At 39.1% G+C, this 26447-nt stretch overlaps 1 protein-coding gene across 3 annotated transcripts; it reads right to left on the bottom strand.

Moving 5' to 3' along the window:
• Positions 1-7361: 7361 nt before the first annotated feature.
• On the bottom strand, positions 7362-25419 carry LOC145537533 (eukaryotic translation initiation factor 1A, X-chromosomal-like). 3 transcript variants are annotated; one of them, XM_081568232.1, is made up of 7 exons: positions 25250-25419; positions 22820-22903; positions 16738-16841; positions 15588-15638; positions 11448-11529; positions 10438-10534; positions 7362-7496 (listed from the first exon to the last, which is right to left on the bottom strand). In XM_081568232.1, exons 1-7 carry the CDS (start codon positions 25263-25265, stop codon positions 7472-7474), a joined length of 459 nt encoding a protein of 152 aa, XP_081424358.1. In that variant the 5' UTR covers positions 25266-25419; the 3' UTR covers positions 7362-7471. The 3 variants fall into 3 exon arrangements, with proteins under 3 accessions (XP_081424358.1, XP_081424357.1, XP_081424359.1); XM_081568231.1 differs by having other exon boundaries at positions 10438-10537; positions 25250-25324; XM_081568233.1 differs by lacking the exon at positions 15588-15638 and having other exon boundaries at positions 10438-10537; positions 25250-25324.
• Positions 25420-26447: the final 1028 nt, after the last annotated feature.

Genomic DNA, 26447 nt, shown 5'->3' with positions numbered 1-26447 from the left:
CTGGCATGCTGCATCCGTGGGGTAGCAAAGAAGTGGACGTGACTCGGTGACAAACAACAACAGCACCCAAAAAGTAAGAAATAACAGTGGTTGAGGGAGGAATGGAGATAAGGGGGAAGCAACAAGGACGTTCCCAACAGGGATCGCTGATTCCGGATTAGAAGTCAGTGAGGAGTTAACACAGCTTGGGGTCCAGAGGAAAAATAGGTCAACAACCCAGCTTGGAGGGTCCCAGGGAGTCATGCACTAAATGTCAGACTTGATGCAAAGCTCTCTGTTGTGTACATTTCCATCTAATTAAAGAAGCAGACATTTTTCTCAGAATCCACATGAAACATCCAGAGGTCAGGAGACTCCCACCTCTAAGTCACACACATACCTTAAGTGCACGTCAACTTCTTGGAAATTCATATCTTGTTCTGGATATTGTTTTTCTCCTTTGTTCTTATTTGCTAGGCTGAAGGTAACTCACAAATATTTTCTTAGGTGTGGGTGTCTTGTCCAGGGTGCCTGCCAGGGGCGCGACACAGAGTCAAGTGTGAAAAAGCTGTATGTTCAACATATGGTTGCTGAGGGGAAGGATGCAGGGAAGGGATGGTTAGGGAGCGTGGGACAGACATGTACACACGGCTGTATTTAAAACGGAGAACCAACAAGGACCTGCTGTGGAGAACAGGGAACTCTGCTCAGTGTTCAGTGGCAGCCTGGATGTGAGGGGAATTTGGGGGAGAATGGATATGCGTGTATCTGTAGCTGAGTCCCTTTGTTGTCCGCCTGAAACTATCATGGCATTGTTAACTGGCTATACTCCAATATAAAATAAAAAGTTAAAAACTTCATGTTCGATTTATTAGCAGCACCTCTTAAGAGAGCATATGTAGGAGGTTACATTGTCTTAAATGGTTTTCTAACTCCTTATGTTAAAATCAGAGCAGCAAGAGTAGATAAAGGGATTATATATTCATACATATTAAGATGGCACAATATGTAATCATATAAAAGCAATTTATGCACATTTGAATCTTGATTTTCGTTTGCTGAAAGAAAATATTATTAAGACAAAAAGGAAAATCATCCCCCTGAACATGGCATTACCCCCGTGTTTCTTGCTCCCATGCAAATATCTTACTCAGTCATCATACCTTTATACAACTTAAAAAAAAAAAACAAAAACTTTTTGTTTGTATTGAGGTATAGCCAGTTAAAAATGTTGTGATACTTTCAGGTAAACTGTGAAGGGACTCAGCCATATGTATATATTTATCCATTCTCCCCCAAATTCCCCTCCCATCCAAGCTGCCAGGTAACACTGAGCAACGTTTCCTGTGCTGTACAGTAGGACTTTGTTTGTTATCCGTGAGTTTATCCATAAGAACAAACCATAAGTTTGCTCTCTAAGTCTGAGAGTCTTTCTGTGTTGTAACTTCATTTATATGATTTCATTTTAGATTCCACATATGAGGGATGCCATATGATATTTCTCCTTCTCTGTCTGATTTACTTCACTCGCTATGACAATCTCTAGGTCCATCCATGTTGCTGCAAATGGCATTATTTCATTCTTTTTAATGGCTAATATTCCATTGTACTGTGTACAACTCTTATTGTATGTGTATATTTTATGCTTTGCACAATTTATTATGTTGTCTCTTTAAAATTAGTATCCCTAAGATCTAATAAGAGTACATCCTGAGAAATGCCAGGCTGGATGAAGTACAAGCTGGAATCCAGATTTCTGGGAGAAATATCAATAACCTCACATATGCAGATGACACCACCCTTATGGCAGAATGTGAAAAAGAACTAAAGAGCCTCTTGATGAAAGTGAAAGAGGAGAGTGGAAAAGTTGGCTTAAAGCTCAACATTCAGAAAACAAAGATCATGGCATCCGGTCCCATCACTTCATGGAAAATAGATGGGAAAACAGTGGAAACAGTGTCAGACTTTATTTTTTGGGGTTCCAAAATCACTGCAGATGGTGCCTGCAGCCATGAAATTAAAAGGCACTTACTCCTTGCAAGGAAATTTATGACCAACCGAGACAGCATATTTAAAAGCAGAGACATTATTTTGCCAGCAAATGTCCATCTAGTCAAGGCTATGGTTTTTCCAGTAGTCACATATGGATGTGAGAGTTGGAGGGGGAAGAAGCCTGAGTGCTGAAGAATTGATGCTTCTGAACTGTGGTGTTGGAGAAGACTCTTGAGAGTCCCTTGGCCTGCAAGAAGATCCAATCAATCCATCCTAAAGGAGATCAGTCCTGGGTGTTCATTGGAAGGACTGATGTTGAAGCTGAAACTCCAATACTTTGGCCACCTGATGTGAAGAGTTGACTCATTGGAAAGGACCCTGATGCCTGGAAGGATTGGGGGCAGGAGGAGAAAGGGATGACAGAGGATGAGATGGTTGGATGGCATCACCGACTCGATGGACATGGGTTTGGGTAAACTCCGGGAGTTGGTGATGAACAGGGAGGCCTGACGTGCTGTGATTCATGGGGTTGCAAAAAGTAGGACACGACTGAGCGACTGAACTGAACTGAACTGAATGAACACACAAAAGATGCTCAACATCACTCATTTTCAGAGAGATGAAAGTCAAAACCACAATGAAGTGGCATCTGACACTGGGCACAATGACCATCACCCAAACATCTCAAACATGAAATTCTGGAGAGGGAGTGAAAAGGTAAGGGTCTTACACTGTTTGTAGGAATGCAAACAAGTATAGCCACAATAAAGCGTATGAGTTCTTAAAAACCTGGAAACAAAACTGCCATATGAGCCAGCAATCCCACTGCTTACATACACCCCAAGGAAAGTAGAATTGAAAGAGACACGTGCACCCCAATATTCATCTCAGCACTATTTACGATAGCTAGGACATGGAAGCAATATTGCTAGATATCCATTGCAGATGAATGGATAAGGAAGTTGTGGTATATATATACAATGGACTATTACTCAGCTGTGAAAAGGAATGCTTTGGGTCAGTTCTAATGATGTGTGGAAACAGGAGCCTGTTCTACAGAGTGAAGTAAAGTCAGAAAGAGAAATACAAATGCTGTATAGTAATGTATATGTATGCAATTTAGAGAGATGGTCACGGGGATCCTTCATGCAGAGCAGCCAAAGAGACAGACATGGGAAGAACAGACTTTTGGACTCTGTGGGAGAGGGCAATGGTGGGACAATTTGAGAGAACAGCATTGAAACATGTACATTACCATACAAAATCAGATGGCCATTCCAAGTCCAGTGCATGACGCAGGGCACCCACAGCCAGTGCTTGGGACAACACAGAGCAATAGGCTGGGGAGGAGGGTTCAGGGCGCGGGAATATGTGTGTACCAGTGACTGACTCCGGTTGATGTAAATTTAATATCTTACAGTTAAAATAATTTTAAAATATGAAAGTTTGCTTTCTGAAATTGCAGTGTTGGAGTTCATGGTCCTGCATATCTTCTGAACCTATGAAACAAAGTCTGATTTGAAGGAGGGTAGTGTCAAATTATGTTGCCAAGAACTGTGTTCCCACACTCTAAAATCCTACAAAATGGACCTGTCAAGTTTCCATTAAAATATTACTTTGTTTTCCCTTCCGGGGCATCTTATGGAATGTTTCAAGTGACTGGAGAGGAAGCAAAAGAGATCACCCTCTTTGAAGCACCAAGTGACATGGGGCATCCAATTTTGAATAAATTTCCTAGGCACCACCCCCCACAAATTTTACCTATACAATTTCTACATGAGATGTATCAAAATAATTCTTCCATGGAAAATTGTACAGAAGAAACTCAAGATGAAACACTATGCCTCACAGTTACTAAACAGAGAGAAAAAAATGTGTTGTCACCAGTGTTTCCCTTCATTCAAGTTCTTACATCAAAATACTACAAACTGGCTTCTCAACAACAGAAAGTTTCACTTCCAGACATGGGAGGTCTAGGATCAGTGTGCTGGTAGGGTTAGGGTTCTGGTGAAGCCTCCTCTGATTTGCAAACTGCTGAGTTCTTGCTGCCTCTGCTCAGGGCAAACCCTCTGAGGTCTCCTTCATAAGGGTAGAAACTCCTTTCCTAAGGGTTCCCCCGCAGTGGCATAATGACATCCTAGAGGGCCTGCTTCAAAATACTATTATCTTCTGAGGTTAGGGTATCAGAACACAATTTTTAGGAAAATAAAAACAGAAATCAAGAAACAAACAAGAGTAAAACAATCAGACCATGAAAACTAGCAAACACAATGTAAGTGTAGATTAAATCTTTGGACAAGCCCGTGTTTGTTTGAGAACATCCACAGAGAAGTTTTTCACTATGTCATGTGCACAGATTCTGGTATTTTTGGCAAAGGCTTGAAGAAAGATACGTAAAAAGACTAAATAACCAGGAAGTTTTGATTATCAATGAAGTCAACTTCTCAAGTTTGTTTCTTCAGACTATTAAAACTAGTCCTCCATCTCAAATATGTTCAGCATATAAGTGCTCAGGAACTCCACAGATGAAGCACCAGAAAACACATCCATGAACTTTTTTCTCGGATTTAACTATGTACACACTCAGTGTACAAACTTGGGAAAGAAAACTCTAGCAAAGTGAAATGAAACCATCCAAATGTTTACTCCCCTTTTTTATATTACAGAAACCAGCTAAATGTATATTCCCTAAAAATTCTCCAAAGGAATATGTTTCAGAAATTACTTGATGAATGGTCTCTCACTACACATGAGTAAAATTTTATTGAGGTCATTGAACAAGCCCTGAATTTCATTTCATTCAGAGGATACATTCAAAGCACACTGTTAAAAAGCAAGATTAGTGTCTAAATTTGCAGTAAAATATGCACACACACACACAAATACACCAGTGACACAAAGCAAGACCAAAATATATTGAATGCAACACTTTCTTGTATTTTTCAGTGGCTGTTCCTTCCTTTCCCTTATCACAGCTAAGGGACAAATTTATGAAAGTATTAGTTTATAGAAATTACTTATGAAATGAGATTTTCACGCATACAATGTGATTATTTTACTCAGCAAATTCAGCACTATATTGTTACAATGCATATGACTTTTGAGAATGAAAGGACAAGTAACCTACTTTATCTGTAAAGGTTCATCTATTTACTTTATTCTTAATGGTGGTTGTACTTGAGAAATATTTAAAATGCTAAGTAAAAATACTCTCCACAAACAGATCAAAACATTCAATGTTAATAAAATTGAGTGTTACTTAGTGTAGAATTTCTGCAACTTCTAATCACATGAATTGAACATTATGACTCCAACCTGTCTTCTGAAGGCTTCACTTTGGAAATGCCCTTTTTATATATAGTGGCAACACAAAATGATGAAAAGAGTATATGTTACCAAACAGAATAAAACTACACTTGAGCATCATATGTAAGAAAATAGCCCTTTTTCTTAACTTCAAATGCATACTTCTGCTTTCTTTATATTCTATCAAAAATCTCAAGAAAACCTCTAGATAAGTGGAATATATAGAAAGACTCTGCAAACAAACGAGTTCACACGAGGGCTTATGATGGTGAGGCAATTTATTCAAAACATCCGTTGACTGGAGGTAAAACAGGAGAGGAATCTTTCCTCTTCTTTCTTTGTCCCCAGTGTTTTGGCAGCAGATATTGAGGTCTTTACCCCTAAAAATTCCATTACATTGAAAGAAGCAAGTGTTAACATTTTACTCAAAATAATTCAGCTTCATCTGTTTTTAAAAGCAATATGATACCAAAACCTTGAATAGCCAAAGCAATGTTGAGAAAGAAGAATGGAGATGGAGGAATCAACCTGCCTGACTTCAGGCTCTACTACAAAGCCACAGTCATCAAGACAGTATGGTACTGGCAAAAGGGCAGAAACATAGACCAATGGAACAAAAGAGAAAGCCCAGAGATAAATCCACGCACCTATGGACACCTTATCTTCGACAAAGGAGGCAAGAAGATACAATGGAGAAAAGACAATCTCTTTAACAAGTGAGCTGGGAAAACTGGTCAGCCACTTGTAAAAGAATGAAACTAGAACACTTTCTAACACCATACACAAAAATAAACTCAAAGTGGATTAAAGATCTAAACATAAGACCAGAAACTTAAAACTCCTAGAAGAAAATATAGGCAAACCACTCTCCCACATAAACCACAGTAGGATCCTCTATGACCCACCTCCCAGAATATTGGAAATACAATCAAAAATAAGTGGGGCCTAATTAAAATTAAAAGCTTTTGCACCACAAAGGAAACTATAAGCAAGGTGAAAAGACAGCCTTCAGAATGGGAGAAAAGAATAGCAAACGAAGCAACGGACACACAATTAATCTCAAAAATATCCAAGCAATTCCTGCAGCTCAATTCCAGAAAAATAAATGACCCAGTCAAAAAGTGAGCCAAAGAACTAAACAGACATTTCTCCAAAGAAGACATACAGATGGCTAACAAACACATGGAAAGATGCTCAACGTCACTCAGTATCAGAGAAATGCAAATCAAAACCACAATGAGGTACCACTTCACACCCATCAGAATGGCTGCTCTCCAAAGTCTACAAGCAATAAATGCTAGAGAGGGTGTGGAGAAAAGGGAACCCTCTTACACTGTTGGTGGGAATGCAAACTAGTACATCCACTATGGAGAACAGTGTGGAGATTCTTCAAAACACTGGAAATAGAACTGCCATATGACCCAGCAAGCCCACTGCTGGGCATACACAGAATTGAAAGAGACACGTCTACCCCAATGTTCATCGGAGCACTGTTTATAATAGTCAGGACATGGAAGCAACCTAGAAGCCCCTGAGCAGACGAATGGATAAGGAAGCTCTAGTACGTATACAGAATGGAATATTACTCAGCCATTAAAAAGAATACATCCGAATCAGTTCTAATGAGGTGGATGAAACTGGAGCCTATTATACAGAATGAAGTAAGCCAGAAAGAAAAACACCAATACAGTATACTAACACATATATATGGAATTTAGTAAATCGGTAAAGATAACCCTGTATGAGAGACAGTAAAAGAGAAACAGATGTATAGACCAGTGTTATGGACTCTATGGGAGAGGGCGAGGGTGGGATGATATGGGAGAATGACACTGAAGCATGTAAATTATCATATGTGAAACGAATCACCAGTCCAGGTTCGATGCATGATACAGGGTGCTCGGGACTGGTGCACCAGGATGACCCGGAGGGATGGGGTGGGGACGGAGGTCAGAGGGGGGTCCTGGAAGGAAAACACATGTACACCCACGGTGGATTCAAGTCAATGTATGGAAAACAAATACAATATTGTAAAGTTAAATAATAAAGAAACTAATTTAATAAAAAATAAAGAAATAAAACAATGAAAATAAACCATAGTTTATTTAAGGCACAGTGTGCTTTAAACTACACTCATACTGAATTTTATTCTTCTCGGCAGGTGATGACCAAAATTCAAGCTGTAGCATGTTCCTCAGACTTCTGAATTCAATTCAGATCTGTAAGTGAAAAGAACATCAGATCTACAGAAAAAATAATTCTTGTAATAATGCTTAAAGGATCTTCTTACACTACTTAGAAAATTATTCCTTTTGAACTAAAGTTAAGAACAACAACCAGATTGTTTTCTCAATTCCTATGTGTTTTCAGTGAATCTCTATGATCTCAATGAGAACATCATGTTACGCAAGCTATTATTTTTTCAATGTTTTAAATTAACTCACTCATCTTAATGGCAGGTTAGAATCTTTTCGCCTCCCAAAGAGAGAAGGATGGTACTAAATCCAATGCTTGTGACTCAATCTGATCACAGGCGTGACACTCTAGTAATCACCAGGATATCTGACTGTGGCAAGAACTGCGATTCTGACATAAAACACATAAACCTAAACAAAATTTCCAATATAAGACAAACTCTTTCACTTACGGTTGCCTTTAGTCTTTTCCCCAACTGACCTGCTTAGTCACAGCTCCAGAAACCTGTTCTCTTTTCCTTCTAAGGAAAAGCTTAACTCTGTGTGGCTTGGTATTCAAGTCTTCCCTTTGGTTAGATCCCTTGCCTTCAACCCCAGCTCAGCCGTGACAACCTTCCGGTCTCGAATAACATACTACATAACTGGTTCATTTTACATTCTTACCACAGAAAATAACTGTCAACTGTACCTCCTCAGTATTAATTTAGCCACAAGGAATCTCTGGCAAAACTGAGCAAAACATTAGAGAGAGGACAGCATTTCTAAGAAATCTGTGGTCAGCATTACAAACCATCTAGATACTACAAAGATATCATTAAAAAGACATCTACTTAAAAGACATTTCATTACTGGATTCTTTCTTAGTATATAATTGTGTTTTACTTTCTGATTTACACTGAATCATAAAACCCGGGGTCCACTTTTTCAAATAAAACTGCCTTTTCATTTTTAACCACGGTTTAACTGAAATCTTTAAGATGTTCATTTTAGCATTTACAAAATTCATAACTCCAAATACATAAAAGATGATGACAGAGGCATCATAAATATATAAAATAAAAACTGATGTAAAATTTTCGAGCCTCTGATAAGTGGTAGCAAAACTGGAAGAGAAAATTTTTAAAAATATTTAATGATATTGCAACAATATTTTTCTACTCCTTTTTAATTTCCTGTTTCTGGTGTGCTTTAAAAGCATGCAACATCAGTAGAGTATCGGGCTTCCCTGGTGGCTCAGAGGGTAAAAGGTCTGCCTGGGTTGGGAAGATCCCCTGGAGAAGGAAATAGCAATCCACTCCACTGTTTTTGCCTGGAGAACCCCCACAGACAGAGGAGCCTGGTAGGCTACAGTCCACGGGGTCAGAACGAGTCAGACATGATTGAGTGACTTCACCTTCGCTTCAATGGAGTATTGTCATATGTTTAAAGATCTATAAAAATAGGGTAAAAGAAAGAAATAAATTCTCCACTATTGGTACATAACCAGCTGTTCTAATTCACGGTGTGAATAATCTTAAGCAGTTTGGGTGTTAAATGTTATTTGTGGCCATGTCGCACAGGATGCAGATCATCCTTTTCAGACCAGGAATTGAACTCGTGACCCCTACAGTGGACGCTGAGAATCTTAAAATACTAGCACACCAGGGTAGTGCCTTGGTTTCATTTCCTAAATGATTTGGAAATCCATCAAAGTATAATACGGACTGGGATGAACAGGATAGATGTGAGAGACTGAGTATAAAATTGTAAACTGTGTAATCTTGGTGAATATGTGATTGCTCACTTCCACTTAAAATTCAATTTCTCTGAGTGTCTGAAAATGCTCTTAATAAGGATGTTGGTGACTGAAAGATCTTGAAATCTGTGTTCTAAGTCATTGATTCAATTTAGACTTCCTAAAATCTGCTCCTGGAATTCTAAACTTCTACCTTAGTATTCAATCAAACACTCATTTTTGATTTTGCATTTCTGTCTTCTACAGTACATTTTTACTACAGAAGTACCGAAAGAAGAAGATGAAGAAGTCTAACACGCCTTACAAGAGTATAAGCCATATTGTCATTCCAGTTACTTGATATGCCTGTCTAAAAAGTCAAGAGACACAAATCAATAAAATTTGTACTTAAAAACATTCATAGCAGCATTGAAGATTGTAAATTATCATATATGAAATGAATCACCAGTCCAGGTTCGATGCATGATATGGGGTGCTCAGGGCTGGTGCACTGGGATGACCTGGAGGGATGGGATGGGGAGGGAGCGTGGGAGGGGGTGTCTGGAAGGGGAACACATGTACACCCTTGGTGGATTCATGTCAATGTATGGCAAAACAAATACAATATTGTAAAGTTTAAAAATAGATAAATAAACTAATTTAAAAAAAAAGAACCGTGAGGCATTTAAAAGTCTTATCATCACTATTTCCTAACCAAGATTAACAACCATTTCCCACAAACTTCAAACCAAAAGTTTTTTCTAGAGTGATACAGGACAATTAATGTAACCTCTAAATACATGGGCAACAAAACAGGCCTTCATTTTAAGAATGCTTTGGAGTACACTGAAATTCCAATGCTTCTGCAAGGTGGCTGCAACATGCTTTACTTCTTTTAACGTACCAGCCTTGGGAGATGATACATTTTAAACCTGTCTGCTAAACTTCTTACTACTATCACTGTAGACCCCCTTACCTAATAAAGACAAGGAGTGCCCACTGTCAGACCCAGTTGACATAAATCAAACAAACAAGGAGATCCCAAGAATTATAAAGTTTTTGAAAAATTAAAAAGGTTGTCATGCTGTCTTATGAATATTAATGGCTATTCAAATTCACGGATACATGAGCCTCAATATATATTCAATTCAAGTGTTCCTCCTTCTGAGCCCAAAGATGGTGAAAGGTCTGACTACTTTCATGTACCAAACAATAAAAAGCACACACACACATGGTTCAGCCTGGACTTACACCTCAATGTCTTCAACCTCATCTGCAGGGTCCTTAAACTGGATTTCATCATCATCTTCAGGATCAAAGGAATTTGTTTCATCTGTTTCACTAAGTTCTGCTAAAAACACAGTAAGAGCATACTCTTAAAAATATAAAATCAAGATGTTACTAGATTAGTTGCCTACTTAAAGAAATAATACTGGATTAATACTAAAACACTGAACTGTACAAGAAACTGCTTGTAATCAATCATCGATTCAACAGTTCCATTCCAAGAAAAATCTGCCTAACTGCAAACATATCACAGAGAACAAACTCAGAATGAAACAACTAAAAGAAGTTCACTGCCAAGTAAATGTTGATCTGATTCCCAATTATCTTAGTCTTTTTTAAATGGCCTATATGTCATCAGAATTTTCATTCTTACTAAAAAACGCATACCTTTATAATAAAATGCACTGTAACTGAATAAATAAAGTTGCTATCATGTTCACAATGTGAGTTTAGTACACTTCCTCTTTTTTGTTACTAGAAACTTATTTTAATCTTTCCAAGCTCACTAGAGGAAGAATAGAATACTTTTGTCTTTAAGAAACAAAAGGGATATCTTTTAAGAACACTCTCCACAAAATGCCACAACAGTACTTTATGTACTAAGAAAACCTGAATACTCCTCCATAAAGATCAATACCAGTACCATAACTGTTGTCCTCGATTAGCTGAAACCAGGTATAATCTCTTAAGAATTGTTTAAAAGAGGCATTCCTTGAACAATTGTTACGTATCAGGCTACAGTCTGTAAACTTTTTAATTCCCCACCAAAACAGCATATATTAGGAAGAGAATCCATTACTAAGTTGTTAATACACTGAAGTATTTCATACATTCTTAAAGCGAATTGAAGTATATATGCAAAAATACATAAAAGAGAGAGAAAGAACAAGAGCAGAAACAACTGCTTCACCTAAACACTAAGTAGCAAATACTATAAGAAGACAGGGAAATGTAATAACTTTGACATTAACTACCATATTCTGGAAGCTCTCCATAAGCCTTCAGACTTCTAGCTTCATCTGCATTGTACTTTAAAATTACATCAGCTTTGTTATCCTTGGAGAAAAACAAGGAAGGATGAAAAGTGGTTATACAAAGAATCATCAGTTGTCTCCTAAATTACTTTCAAATTAAACACAATTATGTAAAACCTCACTATTCTCTCACCTTCCTTCTATGAGCAGCACAGACACACACACACACACACACACAAATTCACACGACAAAGTTTGCATGCATGACCAAATGAAGTATAGACAAGGAAAATGATGCATACAATGCATTGAATCAAAGAAAGAAAAGGAAAGGGGTGTGTGTGTGTGTGGTGGTTTTGAAATGTGGTCCTTGTCCACACTCTAACACTGTAGTTCAAACTGAAAGTGGTATTTTACCCAAAAGAAACCTTTCTACAACCCACAGTTCTTAGAGTATCTTACTGATTCGAATTGTTTGCGGTGCTTTAAAAAGATACCTATATCTTCCTAAAACCTGACAGGCCTGAAGTGAAGTCCTTGCATGTTTATAAAGCTCTTCTGGGTGTTTCTGATGCAAATATGCCTGAGAAGTACTGCCCTAAAATGTTCACTTTTCTCCATTTTAAAGAAGCTGAGACACTGACAGAACAAACAATTCTGAGCGCTTACAATTAACCTAGAAAAGACCTAAAGAAAGGCAACTGAAAATATCACAGTCATAAAACTGCAGTGTAATACACACCAACACTTCTCAAACTATAATGTGCACAAAAAACACGTAGGTATTGTGTTCAAACTCTGAGTGCAACTCAGTAGGGACAAGATTAGCAATGCTATGCTATGCTAAGTCGCTTCAGTCGTGTCCGACTCTGTGCGACCCCATAGACGGCAGCTCACCAGGCTCTGCCGTCCCTAGGATTCTCCAGGCAAGAATGCTGGAGTGGGTTGCCATTTCTTTCTCCAGTGCATGAAAGGGAAAAGTGAAAGTGAAGTCGCTCAGTCGTGTCCGACTCTTAGCGACCCCATGGACTGTAGCCTACCAGGCTCCTCCGTCCATGGGATTTTCCAGGCAAGAGTGCTGGAGTGGGGTGCCATCGCCTTTTCCCAAGATTAGCTAATAACCTGCTAATACACTTCCACAGAGTGGTGATGCTATTTTCTTTACATTATGATTTGACTAGCAAGGGTTTGTAATTATCTGCAACAGATTAAAAATCAGAAGAGCTGTTTCTGGCTATCCACTTTAAAGTTAGTATTTTAACCCCTTAATGGATTGATATAACTGTGGTTACACTGCCATTGCAACAAAGAATTAAACTGGGAACTTAGAATTCTTCAATCCATTTGCGGGGTTATATGTAGTTAAATGAAAATAAATGGACATGAAAATGATACACTTTTACAGACAGATTCTATGTTTTTAGTCATCAAGCATGAAAAATGGAAAGGTTATAAATGGATGATCTAGATCACAAAAACATACAAAGGAAAAAAATACAGTAAAGTTTCAGGATATAAAATCAACATACAAAAATCAGTTATAATAGTAATGTGTCCACATTACCCAAAGTAATGTACAGATTGCATGTAATTCCTATACAAATTTAAGTAGCAGTTTTTTTCACAGACAAAGTTATATGGAACCTCAAAGAATCCTAACCGCCAAAGCAATCTTGAGGAAGAATAAAGCTGGAGGACACACACTTCCTGCTTTTCAAACACAACTGTCCAAACAATATGGCACTGGCATTCCACCAGTAGGCGGACTCCTAGAACAAAACTGAGCACTCAGAAACAAAATTTTTCAAAGACAGTCAACGAATACTTATGAAGGGAAGCAAGATAACTGTGTAGAAAAGACATCCTCTCTAATAACCAGGTCTAGGAAAACAATACTTAACATAAAAGTGGACCGCTATCTTACACCACAAACCACCTAAAATAACCCTGAAGAGATTTAAACCCAGGCTTGAAACCATAAAACTACCACAAGAGAACACAGTGTAAAACTACCAAATGCCGCTCTTGTTCTTTGTTTTTGGTATAGGACACCAAACCCATAAGCCACACAAGCAAAACCTAGTAAGTGGAAGTACTTCACATTAAATCACTTTTGCACAGAAATGGAAATCATCAACAACAACATAAAAAAGACAGTGTACTAGATCAGTAAAAATATTTGCAAATGATAAGACCACTAAAGGATTAACATCCAACGTAGATATATATTGCCATTTGCAAGAACAGAGATGAACCTGGAGGACAGTGTGCTAAGAGAAACAAGTCACACAGAGAAGGCAAACACTGTAGGACCTCATTTATATGTGGAATCGGGACTGAACCCAAACTCATCAAAGTTGAGGGATGCTCCTAGTCTCTCAGCTTTGAGTGACCTGGAGTTTCTGCACAAGCCCGAAATGATGACTCAGAACTATCAGTTGCCTGGATGAGTATCAAAGGTATGCCCCAGCATGCACAGAGCCTAAAAGCAGAGGCTGAGAGGACTGCTGGCTTTTAATGAAACCTCAAACATGGGCTGTGTGCAACGTTATAAACAAGCATTCAGCGGCCACATGAAGGAAAAGATACATGCCATACACAATCTGTTTCAGAAATCACTCAACAAACAATGGCAAGATAAAAGCCCTGGGGGAAGAAATCTGATCTCCCAGTTCACCACGTTATATTTGCATTTTCTAGTTTTCAACAACAACAAAAATAACAACAAACACAAGACACACAAAGAAAAAGGAAAAGGTGTTTTGTCACATACCAGAAAATTAGCAGTCAATCCAAAGCATGGCTGAGAAAGCCTAGAAGCTGCACTTAACAGAGACTTCACCTCAGGTAGTATACGTAAAAAGAAGACAAGAAACAACGTGCATAATGTTTTTAATTGTCAAGAATATTTCACTAGAGAATCAAGACATACAGATTCTTTAAGAGAAAACTAGTGCAGATGAAAAGTGAAGTAGCTGACTTCAAAATGTCTCTTTTAGTCACTAATAGAACAATCACACCAAAAAATTGACAAGGAAACAGAAGACTGAAACTTTACAAATCAGAATGTCTTAAGTATTTACAGAAAACATGACCTGATAATCGAATAGAGAGCGACTGAGCAGTTGTTTCACTCAAAATCTAATTTAGCCCAAGGGATGGGTTTGACACAGAAATCAAAAGAATTTCTGTCTCACAAGTTATAGTCCAAACATTAAGGTCGTAGGGGGCAACTACCAAGTAGTTTTCTAAGTATTCATATCAGATTTATAACATAGACGCTAAACAACCTAGTCTATGTCTTACCTTTCTCCTATAAGCCTCAAACACCCTTTTTGGAGATTACAGGTTTTGCCTGAATTAATTGCATCATCTACAGCAGTGGTTTTTCAAACTTAGATCTGAGACCTTGAAATTTAAAAATTGGAACTGACAACCCAATATAAAATTACTAAATTTTTCTTTTGATGAGTGAGAATACTAACGAAAATCACTGTCATATGCTACTGTTCTTATTTCAGCAAAGGTCATTTTACCAAAATATTTAAAAGGCAAAACGGGGGGGGAGTCTTCTGGTGGTCCCATGATTAGGACTCAGGACTTTCTCAGCAGTATTCTGCATTCAATCCCTGACTGGGGATCTAAGATCCTACAAGCTGCAGTGTTGTCAAAATTTACAGAAAAGAAAAATGGAAGGAAAATGAATAATCTAGTTCTGTGAAATATATGTCACAAGATAGAAAGATATCTTCTCATTTTACTACAAAACACTGAAAACGTCAGCCTGTGGCAAAATTCCAGAAAACCTAGCACACAGCCTTGACTACATGTGCGCTTTAAAGGAGGACAGAGTGATGAGTTGCAGTATTTATCCAAAATTATAAGAAAATACTTATTGCATAGCATATTTACAATAAAAAAGGAAACAACCAGTCTTCCCACAAAACCGTCAGTCATATGCCGTCAGTCAGCCAGAATTCTATCATCTTATACCTCATGGATCGTAACAAATTTTATTGCCAGAAGGATGAGAATCATAACTGGCTGGAACAGATCAAATGCATTTTATTGCATCATCTAAATACTGATGTTAATGATTTCTAAATTCAAGAACATTATAAATTTAGGTGTAATTGTTACCTGATAGTCTCGAAGACCAACCAATATAATATCTGAAGTATTTATCCAAACCTATAAAAGAAAACTCACAGTATATTATACTTAAAATGCAAACAAAAAATAGTGTGTGATGTTAAGCCATACTTAACATAATACAAAAGATACAATTCACTCAGTGTGTGAAAAGGACCTACGAAAAATTAGGGCAAAACGACAGATGAGTGTGTGTGTGCGTGTGTGTGTGTGTGTTTGTGGTGTGTGTGTGTCATGTGTACACGTGCATGTATGTGTGTGTGATCTGTGTGTGTGCTCGTGCCTATGAGACAAAGTCTAGTTACAGAGAGTTATTAAGTAACTATTAAATAAAAACTAAAGATAGGCAGTTCAGTTTGGATCAAGATTTCTAATTTAGGATATTAAAATAGATAATAATTTTACTTCAAATAAGCCTTTAAGTTTACAAAAGCATAGTTCTTTGCCACGTGAATTACTTTTATTCACAAATCACTTTGGACATCTTTAGTTATTTTAAACAAATGAAAATAACTCATCGACCCAAATATAGCCATCTAGTTACCATCGGACATCAATTTAGGCCCCCAAACCACTAACTGGAAAAGAATGACTCAAGAGAACAAAACTGTTTTTTAATCCAAAAAATTAGGGTTGAAGGAACTTTTAAACAATATGATCAATCAGTGTGCCAAAATTATTAAATAAGATGGTCCCATTTCAAATGTTCCTAACACCACGTACAGCTGTTCCCACAAAGCAAAGTCTTACCCGGGACCATACACTGGATTTAATTAGCAATTAGACTCCTTTTGTCTTAAAAATAATTTTCAGGTGTTTTATTTTTCTTTCTTTCTCTCATGGGTTAATATTTTTGTTAAGAGTCTAGGTCATTTGTTTCATACACGGAATGTGTCTGTTTCTTCAAGAGCAAACATTTCTGGCCGAAATCCAGCCTAGGTGTCACAAATCATTCTTTCTAAATCTAAATCCTCTGATGAAAGTTATCGAGGATTTTCTAATTTTATGTGTTTCTATTGTCATATAACTCACTATTTTTGAAGTCTTGAAGAATTCACCAAAGTCAGTCACTTGGAAGCACAGCTAAATTTTTTAAAGGTAAGTTTTGTATTAAAGGAAAATATATCTCCACACTCACCCTTTTTCTCAAGCTGCCTCGGATATGACATATCCTTGTCATACCATCAAAACACATTGCTTCCAATCGTGCATTTCCCAACATTTTGGTTACCTGGGCATATTCTTAGGAAGGGGCAAAAAAGAAAAAAAAACAAAACAAAAGAGAACTGTAAAATACTGTTCAATTTTTTTAAAAAATGTAACACTTGTTGTTAGGTTGGTAACTTCACTTTTATTGCCAAATTTAGACCACACCAACCATGATTTAAAAAAGAACAAAATGTTCAAATATTATAACAAAGGAGAGCTGTCTCAAGGTGACCTATATTAATTTTATCCACAAAAATGAGAGAACTCTTAATCTGCCAAACAATGTCTATAGTCTCTTCCAGCTACACTTAATGCATTTACCCTCATGTTTTCAGAGCAAGGAAAAGTCGACAAAAGTGAAGCAGTTAATCCAAAATTAGAAATGTTAGTAACACAAAAAGCTACCTGCTACTTTGAATATTTAAGTCATCTACTAATTTGAGAAAATCAGTTCAGTCGTGCTCTTCATGACTGCATGCTCTACCTTTGGACATCAAAGCGGCTCATTTCAGACTGCACCCTAAAGGCTGACTTAGCAACCTCTCAGGCTGAGTATTCGCCAAACCTCGACTCTCCTTTCCCTCATTAACTCTACCGATAATCAACAGCAGGTTGATCATTAACAAACTTTTGCTTGAGAACACGTTGATGCTTATTCTCAAGTTCTTAAAATGGTATCTTAAGGTAAAGTGTCAAATGTTTAAATACAATTATATCTAAGAATAGTAGAGGCCACCTGATTCTACTGTCATTTGAAAACAATGACAAAATCATTAGCTAGTATGGGATGATGTCTTCTTGATTTAAAAGACAAAAGCAGGCATCAGAATAAAGAGAAAGAAACAGGTAGTTAATATAAAGCGTGTACATTACTAAATTTTTTACTAAGGACTAACATCAAAGTGACAGCCACTGCAGCCACGAAATTCAAAGGCACCTGCTCCTTGATCATTCAGGCATGACATAAATCAAATCCCTGATGATTTTACAGTGGAAGTGAGAAATAGATTTAAGTGACTAGATCTGATAGGCAGAGTGCCTGATGAACTATGGGTGGAGGTTCGTGACACTGTACAGCAGACAGGGATCAAGATCGTCCCAAAGAAAAAGAAATGCAAAAAAGCAAAATGGCTGTCTGAGGAGGCCTTACAAATAGCTGTGAAAAGAAGAGAAGTGAAAAGCAAAGGAGAAAAGGAAATATATACCCATTTGAATGCAGGGTTCCAAAGAATAGCAAGGAGAGATAAGAAAGCCTTCCTTAGTGATCAGTGCAAAGAAAGAGAGGAAAATAATAGAAAGGGAAAGACTAGAATTTCTTCAAGAAAATTAGAGATAGCAAGGGAACATTGCATGCAAAAATGGGCTCAAGAAAGGGCAGAAATTGCATGGCCCTAACAGAAGCAGAAGATATTACGAAGAAGTGGCCAGAAAACACAGAAGAACTGTACAAAAAAGATCTTCACGATCCAGATAATCACTATGCAGTGATTAATCACATAGAGCCAGACATCCTGGAATGTGAAGTCAAGTGGGCCTTAGGAAGCATCACTACAAACAAAGCCGGTGGAGGTGATGAATTTCAGCTGAAAAATTTCAGATCTTCAAAGATGATGCTGTGAAAGTGCTGCACTCAATATGCAGAAAATTGGAGAACTAAGCAGTGGCCACGGGACTGGAAAAGGTCAGTTTCATTCCAATCCCAAAGAAAGGCAATGCCAAAGAATGCTCAAACTACTGCACAATTGCACCCCTCTCACACGCTAGCAAAGTAATGCTCAAATTCTGCAAGCCAAGCTTCAGCAATACATGAACCATGACCTTCCAGATGTTCAAGCTGGTTTTAGAAAAGGCAGAAGAACCAGAGATCAAATTTCCAACATCCACTGGATCACGGAAAAAGGAAGAGATTTCCAGAAAAACATTTATTTATGCTTTATTGACTATGCCAGAGCCTTTGACGGTGTGGATCACAATAAAGTGTGGACAATTCTGAAAGAGATGGGAATACCAGACCACCTGACCCGCCTCTTGAGAAATCTGTATGCAGGTCAGGAAGCAACTACATCTGGAACAGTTATAACTAGACATGGAACAAGAGACTGGTTCCAAATAGGAAAGAAGCACATCAAGGGTGTATATTGTTACCCTGCTTATTTAACTTCTAGGCAGAGTACATCATGACAAACGCCGGGCTGGAGGAAGCACAAGCTGGAATCAAGATTGCCGGGAGAAATATCAAGATCCTCAGATAGACAGATGACACCAACCTTGGTGAAAGATCATCTTGATGAAAATGAAAGAGGAGAATGAAAAAGTTGGTTTAAGCTCCACATTCAGTAAATCAAGATCCTGGTATGCAGTCCCATCAGTTCATGGGAAATAGATGGGGAAACAGAGGCTAACTTTATTCTGGGGGGCTTCAAAATCACTGCAGATGGTGACTGCAGCCATGAAATTAAAAGATACTTACTAGTTGGATGGAAAGTTATGATGAACCTAGACAGCATATTAAAAAGCAGAGCCATTACTTTGCCAACAAAAGTTCATCTTGTCAAGGCTATGGTTTTTCCAGTAGTCATGTATGGATGTGAGAGTTGGACTGTAAAGAAAGCTGAGTGCCGAAGAATTGATGCTTTTGAACTGTGCTGTTGGAGAAGAGTCTTGAGAGTCCCTTGGACTGCAAGGAGATCCAATCAGTCCATGTGAAAGGAGATCAATCATGGGTGTTCACTGGAAGGACTGATGTTGAAGCTGAAACTCCAGTACTTTGGTTACCTGATGAGAAGAGCTGACTCACTGGAAAAGATCCTGATGCTGGAAATGATTGAGGGCAGGAAGAGAAGGGAATTACAGAGGATGAGATGGTTGGATGGCATCACCACCTCAATGGATGCCAGTTTGGTGGAACTCCAAGAGTTGGTGATAGACAGGGGGGTCTGGCGCACTGCAGTCCATGGGGTTGCAAAGAGCCAGGCACGACTGAGTGACTGAACTGAACTGAACCGCTCCTTGGAAGAAAAGCTATGACAACTCTAGACAACACGTTAAATGGCAGAGATATCACTTTGCTGACAAAGGTCTGTATAGTCAAAGCTCTAGTTTTTCCAGTAGTCACATAGGGATGTCACAGTTGGGACCGTAAAGAAGGCTAAACGCTGAAGAGTTGAAGATTTTCAACTATAGTGCTGGAGAAGATTCTTGAGTGTCCCCTGGACAGAAAGAGACCAACCAATCAGTCAATCCCAAAGGAGATCACGCTGAATATTCACTGCAAGGACTGCTGCCAAAGCTCCAATAGTTTGGCCTCCTGATGCAAAGAGTCGATAGCAAGGAGAAGTCCCTAATGCTGGGAAAGCAGGAGGGCAAGAGAAGAGGACAACGGAAGATGAGATGGTTGGATGGTATCACAGGATTCAAGAGACATGAGTCTAAGCAAATGCAAGGAGATAGTGAAAGGCAGGGGATCCTGGTGTACTGCAGTTCACGGGCTCCCACAGAGTCATAGACATGGCTTAGCGACTGAATAACAACACCTCCACCAAAGAGATCCTAATCTGTCATTATCCTGAAGGGTAAATGGGATTCACATGATGGAGAGTCCCTTGGTTCACAGGCCATGAACCCAGCTTATTGTTCAGGACTGCTACACAGGAGAAAATAACAAAGAAAAGAAAATTGTAATTTAAAACCTGGGCCTGAAAACAAATTTCTAATGTAAGGAAAAAATACGAAGGTCAAAGACCAGATTATCTTTAGCCACACACCATGTTTCAAATAATTAATAAAAATATTTGTGTTTGTGCCTGAGTGTGTGTGTGTGTGTGTGTGTGTGTTTAGTGACTTCCACTATGAAGGAATAATTACGTGGCTTTTTATGAAGTGCTGGAAATTACTGAAACAAATGGACACATGTGAATGGCAGTTACACACCAGCTCAACAACAGAGAATAGCATTTTCATTAAGAGAAAAGTTTACATGTGAACTGAACAATATATGTTAACTTCAATTCATTTCAACACCCACATATGGCTACTGGGTATTCCAAAACACAAGTTTGCCCAGTGGTCAGCCATGAAGTGCGGGGGGCAACCTGCGAGCAGGACGTGCTTTGAAGAACTGCCTTGTTAACTCAGGGGTTAATTCCAGGGCAATCTGGCACGCAGGCTCTGCTTTGAGAGCTGGGGCCGCCTTTGTTAACTCAAGGGTCGAGTCCAGACATAGTTCTCTGTCCCGCCACCTCTTATTGTTTACTAGGGAAACTCCTTGCAGCTTTCTGGAGCACATCTGACACAGGACAAATGGCTTTTTATGACCTAAGTCCTGAGAAACACAATCATGGGAAAATCATGGGAGTTTGGTTAATAGATTTATGTTTTTTAGGTGATTTCTGATGCATGTTACTTAGGTAATTTTTAATAATAGTATTGTATAAGAATTTCCTGGTATAAGGGTATATAATTCTGTGTGTAAGAATAAACAGGTGTCACTGGCATTGCAGGTTGCAGTGATCCTCTCAACGCCCCGCTGTGTCTGTGTCTGTGTCTCTCTGTGTCTCTGTGTCTGTTTCTTTTCTTAGCCAAGGAATCCCGCGTCCATGCCTACGTTGACTCGTCGGCTGGCTCCGACAATGAAGAATCCACCTGCAAATGCAAGAGACAAAGGAGACACGCACTAGACTTCTGGGCAAGGATGATCCCATAGAGAAGCAAATGACAACACACTACAGTATTCTTGCCTGGAGAATTCCATGGACACAGGAACCAGGTGGGCTACAGTCCATGAGATCGCAAAAGAGTCAGACATGACTAAGCGCAAGCAACGGGGCTAGAAAAAAGTACTTACTAGGTGACAATACAATGGTAAGGTTAAATTTCTCGTGACCATGCTACTGGAGTTACATAAGAGAAAGCCTTCACTCTTAAGAGATGAGATATTTAGGGCTAAAGACCGTAACTGTATGTAACTAGATCTGCCTATAAGAAAGATTAAAATATTAGGAAGAAAATGTTCATGTACAGAAAGAAAGTACAAGAAGAAAACATTAAATATTAGTGAGTCTAAGTTAAAAAAAATATGGGAGTTGTATTCATATTTCAACTCCTCCGTGGGCTTAGCTATCCATTAAAGGGAAGAAAGTAAGTGCTTCAGTCAATTATTCTACTCTTCTTTTAGCCTGAACTTACTTAAATAAGAGACAGTCAATTATTCAGTTACTTTATTAAATACACTAAGGACATTGGAGTACTGAGGGTCTGAGGTCTTGGCATGGATTTCTCAGAGTCTACTGAAAAATATTACAATAGTAGGGAATTTTCGATGTTGGCAGCCAGGCTTACTCTGCTCTAAACCCTACAATTCAGTTGCACTCATGCCATGCTTTGTCACAGAATAAAAACTGGACACTTTCTTTACAGAAATGCCACATTAAATCTGCATGAGAAACAGTGTAAATTGAATTACTTAAAACAGAAATTATGCAGCAACGTAGGGCACAGTAAATGGGGAAAAGCTAGAGATACGAGGGGCTTCTGTGGTGGCTCAGTGGTAGGGAATCCACTGCCAATTGATCCCTGGTCCAGGATGAACCCACATGCCCCCAAACGACTGAGCCCCTGGCCCACAGCTATTGAGCTTGTGCTCTCAATAGCTGTGCTCTCAATAGTTGCAGCCTGGCAGCTGCAGTTGATGAGCCCATGTACTGCAGCTACTGAAGCCTGGTCTCCCTAGAGCCTCTGCTCCACAAGTGGAGAGAACACCCCAACGAGAAGCCCATGCACTTCAACTACAGAGCAGCCCCCACTCCCCACAACTAGAGAAAAGCACATGTGCAGTAATGAAGGCCCAGCACAGCCAAACAAACAAACAAAGAAACACATAAGCAAATGAAATCATTTAGATTAAAAAAAAAAGGAGATATGAGACAACTCCTCGGGATTATGACTAAGGTATGTTTCAGAGTAAACTCAAATTCAATTACTAGAAAAGGTATAAATAACTAAAGAAGTCTTACCTTGTCCGTCTTCCTTAAAGACTAAGTCTCGTTTTTCATATTCATTCTCCTTCTTACCCTTGCCTCTGTTTCTGCCTCCTTTACCTAAATGATTAAAGAGTGAATAAAAATTGACATCTAAGCATCTGTATAATAGTTTACAAACTCAACTGTTGCACAAGCTAACGTAAGATTTTAAACTTTATAAAAACACAGGGAAACAAACAAATTACCATTTAAATTAAGAGACCTAAAAAGAGATTTACAATTTAACGTTATTTGCTTTCTGATTAGCCGCATGTTACAAATTGTCAGTGGCTTTCATCTAAATCCCTTACCCGATAAGTATATTATCAACCACATAACCCATTACCAGAGACAGCCATTAGCATTTTGTTATTATCCATGCTTTCCGATTAAACCTGGATTCTATACATTTTCTTCCACAATTTATTTTCAAATTAATAAACCAAGACTAGTCCATATATTTGTAAAGGGCTGAAAACTGAAAAATCATATGTAGAAATGTCTTCAGTTTGGCATGAGAGGTAGCAGCTAGTATAAAAGTTCCACAGAAGGAAGAGCAGAGTTACCCAAGGCTGGAGTGAAGCCTAGGAAGATAACATTAACAAAAATGTACTGAACATCTACTAAGCACCAAGCTGTAGCAATTCAGCATTCATAAAGTCCTGTTCTCTTTAGAATACACTACCAAATGTGGGCATAGGAAACTTCATTCCTAGAAACAGAAGAGGAAACAAGGAATGCATGGCAATGTACAGTTATTTGTAAGCTAAACGTGAATTAAATAGAATAGAAAAAACAAGTAGAAGTGGTTTGTAATTTACCTAACACATTATGAAAAAGACATTCCTAGAGTTTCACTGACTAGTAGCAGCAAAACATTTGCTTGCTAGAGAAAGGCTGGGCCAGTTGGTCTGGGGAATCTAGAGAGCACTGAACTCAAAGGTAAAGAAATGTGACCGAATATGGCAAACGTTAAGTAAGGCTTGAGAGCTAAAATGAAGCGCCAGGAATGAACAATGAAGAGATTTGTTGTGCAATGTGAAATGTGGTGCTATTCTGAAGGAGGTATTCTCACTCCTTGCAGTTACAGTTTTCTGGGAGGCATTACAGGCCATTAAACATGACACAAGAAGAATTGAGGTCTGTAAAAAGGAGAATTCAAGGAATGACTGTCCCAGTGGTCTGCTTCAGTTAGCTTACAAGTACGATGTTGGAAGTTACAAGTAGAGTTATTGTCAAATCTGATTATTTGTGAACTGTCTGCCTCAGAATAAAGATAAGTAGAAATACATAGTGCCAGCATCTATTTTATGAGAAAAGGCAGAACACGTTGGTATATGCTTCCTTCTAAAGAAGGTTAAGGTTTGTGACAGGTAGAGGAAAGTAAGGAGAAGGCAATGGCACCCCACTCCAGTACTCTTGCCTGGAAAAGTCCATGGACGGAGGAGCCTGGTAGGCTACAGTCCAGGGGGTCGCTAAGAGTTCGACACGACTGAGCGACTTCACTTTCCCTTTTCCCTTTCATGCACTGGAGAAGGAAATGGCAACCCACTCCAGTATTCTTGCCTGGAGAATACCAGGGATGGTGGAGCCTGGTGGACTGCCGTCTATGGGGTCGCACAGAGTCGGACACGACTGGAGTGACTTAGCAGCAGCAGCAGAAGAAGAAGAAGAAGAAGAAAGTAAACTGGCAGACATGAACCTAAACATGCAACGGTGTTTTACCTTCGTGTTTGCAAAGAAGCAGTATTTTCAGCAGTAGTCAACTGTCCACAAAGTAAAGTATGGAGAAATATTTAATGGTCCCAAAAGAAAGAATCAGTGTGTCGTAAACAACAGCTAAGGGAGAGTCCCGGGAAAGGATGAAGGCCACAGAGGCGAAGCCTTGGCTGCCCAAAAGTAGCCTTCTCCTCAGTTTACTAATGCGCTGGCAGTTAACCTGGCATGTTCAGTTCAGTTCAGTCACTCAGTCCTGTCAGACTCTTTGCGACCTCATGAACTGCAGAACTCCAGGCCTCCCTGTCCATCACCAACTCCCAGAGTTTACCCAAACCCATGTCCATCGAGTCGGTGATGCCATCCAACCATCTCATCCTCTGTCGTCCCCTTCTCCTCCTGCCCCCAATCCTTCCCAGCATTAGGGTCTTTTCCAATGAGTCAACTCTTCGCATGAGGCGGCCAAAGTATTCAGCTTCAACCTGGCATGAATGGAAAACTAATCTATTTCACCCTCTGTGTAAAACTGACAAACACAGAGAGAAAAGGATACCGCTATGTGAACAGAGCGGGAGGAGGCAGGGGCAGCTTCCTAGCTCCTATGTGGACTGTGCAGTCCTGCTCAAAGATATCAGCCAACCACAAGAAGGAGGGGCTACCACCGGTGGCGGCTGAGCAAACCGTGGTTCTGGGAAACCGAGTCATTACCTTTATTCTTGGGCATAGCTGTAAAGGCAGGCTCACTGTGTTCAAGCAGCTTCCTGGGCTGCTGCCGCTGCCAAGCAATCCTCCGAGGCTGCCAAAGAACTGTTACGCACTCCGAATTGAGAACTCGGGAGAGATCGGCACGCGGCCACGCTTAGCGGCAGCAAAATGGCGACCCAGCTGGTGTCACGGGGTTTAACGTCACTCTCGTCGCCTCTGACGCCACCAGCCTATCCCCAAAACACAGTCTCTTCTGACCTATGGACCTCATGTAGTCCAAACCAACTGACTATCCTGATTGAAGGTGAAAAGAAAACTAGGAAAGTCAAACAAAGGAATAAATGTAGAAAATTATGATAGGTTTAAAAAAAATTTTAGATTAAAAGTATACATGCTGCTACTGCTAAGTCACTTCAGTCGTGTCCGACTCTGTGCGACCCCATAGACGGTAGCCCACCAGGCTCCCCCGTCCCTGGGATTCTCCAGGCAGGAACACTGGAGTGGGTTGCCATTTCCTTCTCCAGTGCATGGAAGTGAAAAGTGAAAGTGAAGTCGCTCAGTCATGTCGGACCCTTAGCGACCCCATGGACTGCAGCCTACCAGGCTCCTCCGTCCATGGGAGTTCCCGGCAAGAGTACTGGAGTGGGTTGCCATTTCCTTCTCCGAAAAGTATACATACAGAGAGATAAAAAAAGGTGGATTTATGTCAATGTATGGCAAAACAAATACAATATTGTAAAGTTAAAAAATAGATAAATAAACTAATTTTAAAAAAACAGAAAAAAAGGGAATAAAAAGGAAACAAACAAAAAAAAACTCTACAGAGCAACAAAATACCAACAGAGCAACAAAATACCAACTTTGAGGCAGAGGTGTATAACAACAATAAAAAGTGTGACTGAATATACACATATACAGATACATCCATAGGAACATCAAAACTGTCCAAGAAAAATAAAGTACATTAAGTTGACCCCACAAACAAAGGAAACCTAAAGTATCTCTACAGGAGCAAAACTAATGCAGAAACTAGAAAGCAAAACTAGAGCAAGATTCATATTGAGGAATAAAGTGATTAAAATAAAAAATACCAAATTTGCTGAGATGAAAGGGAAGAAAGTATAGAAAGAAAGAATAGATATGCAAAGTTAAACAGAGGTAGATAAAGAAGATTTATATGCATTAAAGATTAACTGCAAGG

This window comes from Giraffa tippelskirchi, chromosome Y, assembly GCF_054371585.1.
Source record: "Giraffa tippelskirchi isolate mGirTip1 chromosome Y, T2T-mGirTip1v1.2.pri, whole genome shotgun sequence".
Classification (NCBI taxonomy): domain Eukaryota; kingdom Metazoa; phylum Chordata; class Mammalia; order Artiodactyla; family Giraffidae; genus Giraffa; species Giraffa tippelskirchi.
This window is presented reverse-complemented; position numbering and strand designations above follow the sequence as displayed.

What these genes read in the sequence shown, in the direction of transcription:
- LOC145537533 (XM_081568231.1), bottom strand. An exon ending in CTTTAAGGAAGACGGACAAG is followed by an intron (nt 16,842 to 22,819) that starts GTAAGACTTCTT and finishes CCCCTTCCTAAG; the next exon opens with AATATGCCCAGGTAACCAAA. An exon ending in TTGGTCTTCGAGACTATCAG is followed by an intron (nt 11,530 to 15,587) that starts GTAACAATTACA and finishes TTTTTCTCCAAG; the next exon opens with GATAACAAAGCTGATGTAAT.